This window comes from Bombus pyrosoma, linkage group LG11 (assembly GCF_014825855.1).
Source record: "Bombus pyrosoma isolate SC7728 linkage group LG11, ASM1482585v1, whole genome shotgun sequence".
NCBI classification, from domain to species: Eukaryota; Metazoa; Arthropoda; class Insecta; order Hymenoptera; family Apidae; genus Bombus; species Bombus pyrosoma.
Window position 1 is genome coordinate 15736102 of NC_057780.1, and position 6000 is coordinate 15742101.

General features: G+C 45.8%; 1 protein-coding gene across 2 annotated transcripts in view; it reads right to left on the minus strand.

Moving 5' to 3' along the window:
• LOC122572405 (single Ig IL-1-related receptor-like) overlaps positions 1 to 5104 on the minus strand; it is a 136293-nt gene extending 131189 nt beyond the window's left edge. For both annotated transcript variants that reach the window (XR_006318444.1, XM_043737337.1), the window contains exon 1: positions 3802 to 5104. Coding sequence is in view for 1 of the 2 variants with exons in the window: in XM_043737337.1 (XP_043593272.1) it covers positions 3802 to 4019 (218 nt within the window). In the remaining variant the exon portion in view is untranslated. The remainder of the gene's footprint in view (positions 1 to 3801) is intronic.
• Positions 5105 to 6000: the final 896 nt, after the last annotated feature.

Consider the following 6000-nt stretch of genomic DNA (forward strand, 5'->3'; position numbering starts at 1 on the left):
GCAAACTCTCGAAACGTTACTATACGAAGAATAGCTACAACAGTGGAAAGGAAACGCGCCTCGGCTGAAACATAAATGCACGCAAACTATCGCGTGACGATGAAAAACACACGAAAAGGAGACGTCTCTGACAATTGGGAAACGACTTTCCGCAAAACGATTACCGACTTCCGTTACATCGGAAGCGTATCCCCGGTGCCACTCGCGACCGGTCCTCGTTCGCGTTCCGCACGCTATCGTCATTATTCGGATACATGGTAACTGTATGCGTGCCGTTCGAACGGAACGAAACGACCACCGGTAAAAAAACACGCTTACGACCATAGAGTGGATGACTTTTCGTTACGTCGCTCGTCTCCGCTCGCAGCGGTACACGTTACCGCTGTCGTTAGCCGTCGCTCGGCGATACTCGAAAATTCGCGGACGCCATCAATCGGCAATTACCGTTGCTGAAATTTCGTCGCAGCGCGTCGAGACCGTACGTGGACAAATCGAATTTGCCTGGACGTCGAATTTGCGCAACGGTCGTTCGTAATGTCCGTTAAGCCGACTTTTCCGCGCACTGCCTCGATTCGCCGAATATTTCAAGCATAAATTCAAATAAACCGTCTCTGATGATAGTCCTTCGCACGACTCGCCGGCGACTCGACGGATACGTATATGCATAAAATTGGCTTCGTTCGACGAGAAACGTGACGCATTAAGGTGGCGACACGCGCGTCGTGTCGGTCAGTGGTTCGAACGACGCGCCGCGTTGCACGTGGTTTCCAGTTTTTTGTCGACGATCGCCACTGGTTCGGGACGCGAGATGCGCGAATCGCATGGTCAGTCGCACCATCTTCCTCGCGAATCGCTCGTCAGATCGAGATAAAATACAAAATATAACGCGGCCACGTTTCAGGAGTTCACCTTGGCGGTTAGACGTAGCCGGATGTTGCCACTAGTTACAACGCCACTTTCTACCGGTGAAACGCGCATCGAGGACATTCAACCGAGAACATTTGCGCATCAACGATTTCGCTTGAATTTCATCCTTTGTTCTTTACGTTCGTCTGTGGAGCGTGTGCGCGCCGCGAAGCCCTACACGCTATACAATATAACATTGATAACGCCGCTGCATCCTCGCGAGTCTAAATTGTTTGCAATGCAACATTTTATACTAATATACCGGCACTTTCTCGCGAACGATGAAAATAATTTCGTGCAAACGTATATGTAAATAGCCGAGAGGCAGAAAGATGAAACGTCATATCGATAGACGCGTTTCACTTTTGAAGAATGGAGATGACTGCTGTGAAATTCTACAAATGCATAAATCGTTGCTGTTTCGTTCGAATTCTCTGCAATTCTGTAACGGGGACGAACGGAAATTTAAGATGTAAAAGAACGATGAAGCGCAGCTCTATCGCGACTGAACCAAGAGGAGAGGTGTTTAATTTATGCCTTCCGCGTATCCTTTGTTCCGCGGATGAATTCGACCGCTAATAAAAAGCATCGGTCGGACATTTACGCATCGACGATTTCGCCCCTTGTTCTATTCGGACCCTCGTGTTCCTCTTTCTCGGAATCGTCATCGACGCGATACGCGCCGGAAGAAGAAAGGGAGAAAATCGCTTACGGGGAAAAGCAAAAAGCGGAAAAAACGTCGGAGCCCAGGAAAAGGAGTGGAATCTTGGCTATCTTTCTTTCTCTTCTCTCTTTCCTTCTCGCCGATTACAGCTACGAGCAGTTGTTTTTTTCAAAATGGCCGTCTCGTACGCCGATTTTTTCGTCCTGGTACTTTGCAAACACGCCCGAAAGAAATGCTCGTTTGCGAGTATGCGAAGCGTAAAGAAGAATCGAGGGAAAAACGAGGATGCAGTGGTTTCGAATATTTTCGCCGAAATTATGATACAAACGAAAGCACCGGTGGTGGTGTAGCGCGTCATTTTCGATTCGTACCCGCGATGTTTTGTCCGTCGTGAAACGTCCGCTTGCATACTCGTGCATTCAAGATGGCGGAAAGCCTGGTAGGCAAAGCAGCACATGTACATAGTTACAGAAACGTTCAGCAGATACACATCGAACACGTCGATCTAAGAATCGGTATTTCGGAGAACGCGAAACGACTGGTAATCAGATTTTCCGATGTTTAACTACCGCAGACAAGAATCACCGCAGCATACGAAATGAAATGTAAAAAATCGAAGGACTATGCGCTTGAGGTTATGCGCGTGAGAATTATCCGTAAAAACGATATCGACCGGGATAGAGAGAAATATTATACACGTAAAAAAGACAATAGACAGGACGACGGCCCGTTGGAATCGATTAGACAGAATCGATGGAAGGATCGGAGGAAGAGAGAGAAAGTTGGGCGACCTGCGAACGAACATCCGCATAATTTCGTGCGTGTTCATCGTCGGGAAGCGGCATGCTTTAGATGGACACGCTCGATAGAGACGTAACAGGTGTGGACAGAGAGCGGGAGCGGGAGCATGGCCACACGTCCGTTAACCCTCGGACTTTTCGAGAACCAGACGCGACAACCTCTCCTTCTCGAGAGCAGCAGAGGCCAGTGAATGCGTGCAACAACTATACCGTTTGACACCTGGAGGAGTATACCGAGAACGCGCGCGCAGCGCACAATAGCCGAGCTAAAATCCCACTTTGTCCCAGGAATAATAAAGTTCCCGGTGCGGAAGGGATTCGGCAAATCGGCCGGTCGACCCCTCGAAGGTCTCTTCTCGGAACCGTGTCTTTGTTAGCTCGCCTTGCGGTTACGAAGGGGACAGCCGAACGCGTCTCAAACTGCGACCCCCTACAGCGATTTTCATCTCGTACTTCGTACCGTGTTTCTAGATTTATCGTGGAATAAACAAGCGCTTCCCAGAAACGTTATTACCGGGTGACGTGACGTGACTCGCTTGCCTCGTCGCCACACCGTACCGCGCCGCACAACGCTGCAGCACCACGCCGCGTCCCCAGCAATTCCAATAACCGATCGCTTCTTCGCTCTCCTTTTTACGATTATCTCCAACGCGAATATCCTCTCCACTGGAAACCTGTTACGCTTTTGACAAACCATACGACGCCATTTTAGCGAACAGAGTAACGTGTCTCTCCAACTTCCCAATGTTTATTCGGAATCAATTTACCAAGTCCTCTTCGTGTTTCTCTGTTCAGCCGATGTGTACTTTGTCAAAGACGATGTTTGTTTTAAATCGAGCGTATTTTATGACAGACTAATAACCGGTTTAACGTAATACTCTGATGATGGTTTAAACAAAAAAAAAAAAAGCATACGCATATATGTATTCCGTAAATGTAGTAAATCAGTAGAGCGAACAGTGGATACAGTGGATACACTTCCAGGTATTCGTCGAGTTTGATAAAAAAAAGTGGCAAGAAATTGCATCAGCCTACGCGAATGTCGAGAATGTCATTCAAATCCTAAGAGCGTGACTAAGAACAGTCAGGACATCCAAGTAAAATCATGGGATATTCCGTTACACTTCTTCCGTCGGCGGGACTACGATTTATGCGTTTCTCGTATCTCATCGACGCGAAGCTACGTTAAGCTTGAAAACGAAAATAGGCCGAGTAACCTATGCGTTAATTACGACTCAAATCAACTTGACCAGACACATCGTTTAACCTTCGCACGAGATTCCACGCGCGGCTCGTGTTTTCATCGGTTACGCTCCATCTGACAAATCTACATACGCGGTGTTCTTTCTTTTCACAATTTTCAAATTTTATTAACATTATTTTAACACCATCTTCTTAATCTTAACAGTAGGATAATAAAGTGACGCTCACCATTCGATACTCCTGTATCCTCGTAGACAACAGTGAAGCGCTTTGAACGCTCCGATGTTCGCGTACTCTGTTGTCACGACCTCCTTCGTAAACCTGAGGCCACCGGGTGGTAAATTGTCGAATTTGTGCTTGGAACAGTAGTCCTTAAGTTCGTTGCCCTGACAGATCGCAGTGAGGAGCGACAGGACAAGCAGTCCCCGCTCGACCGGTGTCGTCATCTTCAGATCTCGACGAAAAATCAATTTACCAGGAAGCCGGGAAAACGTTTCAGATTCCGTGATTTTCGAATCCGAGAACCGCCATGACCGAGTTTCCAGGATGAAAATTACGTCCCAATGGTCCACAGCAGACTTTTCCCCAAAAGAAAACCGATATCTCTCACTTCAGCACCGTTAACGTCCAAAGATAAATAGAACGACTCCCGTCACTAAGCACGCGCCGGCGATCTTAACCGATTCGTTTGATATTTGTCGTCAAACATAAACTTTCGTCTATTCGAGAAGACTGCGTGTTTACTGGGTGGTTTCAAATGGCTTTCGCCGCGCGCTCTTTTTCTTCTTAACCGATAAATCGTTCAACCATTCAGTCACCTTCTGTGAAAACCATTCCTTTTTACACCAGCTCTATTTTCGACAAAGTCGAACAACGTCGATTGTACAGCTAATATATCTTTCAACCCCGCACGATTACCGATAATTTCAACCAACGCGTATATACTCTTTACCTCGCGAATGTTTCTCGTAAAGCATTACAAGATTCAACAACGTTACGTCAAACGTCTCGATGCTACACCGACAACACCTATCACGAGACTGCACTCAGAAATCGTAACAAATCGTAAATCGTATCGCGTGCTGTATCCTAGAAGAGCAAAAACGTTGAATATCGAAATCTAGAAGAACGATCGTAACATAACCTACGTTCATCAACGGATATACAACGCACCAGCGAAACACGCGCTGTGAAAGCCGACGGCTCACTGCCAGCCCACTGCTTTGAAAACTCCCCGTAGGCCACGGGCCACGGGTTTAAAACGAGCCGCCTGTTGCCTCGTGCCCGTTCGGTTCGATCCGGCTCTCTTCGGCCATCCTCGACGGGACACCGACTATCCGACTGTGCTACGGTCGCATGTAACCGCCCGATGTGTTTCTCCCAAAAAGGTACAGCCGATTCTTTTTCTTTTCTATATACGTTTCAGTAGTTTTCAAGACTACGTGCATGCCACGCGAATGTTATGACACGTTTAAACTCACATTTACACAAGCTCCTTGTATTCATCGATTCTTCGTTTAATCGAGATACGTCCGTGCAAAATAGAGGACGCTGTTCTCTGAAGCAATCGATAAATCGATACATCTCTTACAAAACTCGCCTTTCAGGATCGATTTAACACAATGTTCATTGCATTCATATTCGCGTTGTTGATCTATTTAGTCGAAGTAGCTAAACCGACGATTACGTTGAAAGGAAAATGACGAGTCCGTAAATTATCGAACGCGTTCCCAAGGTAAGAGGAAAAAGCGTTGTACTTTACATGCCATTATTGTTTTCTTGTTACTCGTGACGTTAAAATTTTCCAAAGAAGATGTCTGGGAAACTAGGAGGATACGTTTGAGCGAGACTCTCGCGTTGTTTGCTTTGCTTTTACTCGACGCTCAAAAGTAAAACGGTTCGAATAGCGGGTCCAAACCACCATAACCATAACCAAAGAATCCGTATTTTTTTATGTATTGCAATAAAATATTTGGCAAACCAGTGTGCGTTTACGACGTCCATCTACTCGATCGTTCAAAGGGCGCTTCGACGGATATTTGATTACGAAAGAAGTTAGATTAGAGTACAGGTTTCCACGAATATGATAAACTGCAAATAAATGTATTTAACAACGCCGCGAACAGATAATTTTGCGGATAAGATTCTCTTGAAAGCAACTGGCACGTGCGATATTGTTCAACGAATTCCTGCATATTAATGATCGCATGCGTGCATCCCATGTTAAGTTCTATAAGTTACTTCCAAAACTTTTACATCGATGTGATATTAAAGATCATGAAAGCTCGGTTCGATCTTACAAAATTACGATCCTTATATATTTATCTATTTATAGAATAAATACTTTGGCAGAAAATAAACGTGAATGTATGTATATATTTGTACAAAAATGGGGAAGGAAGGGAAAAGTGAGCTAGACATAAACGT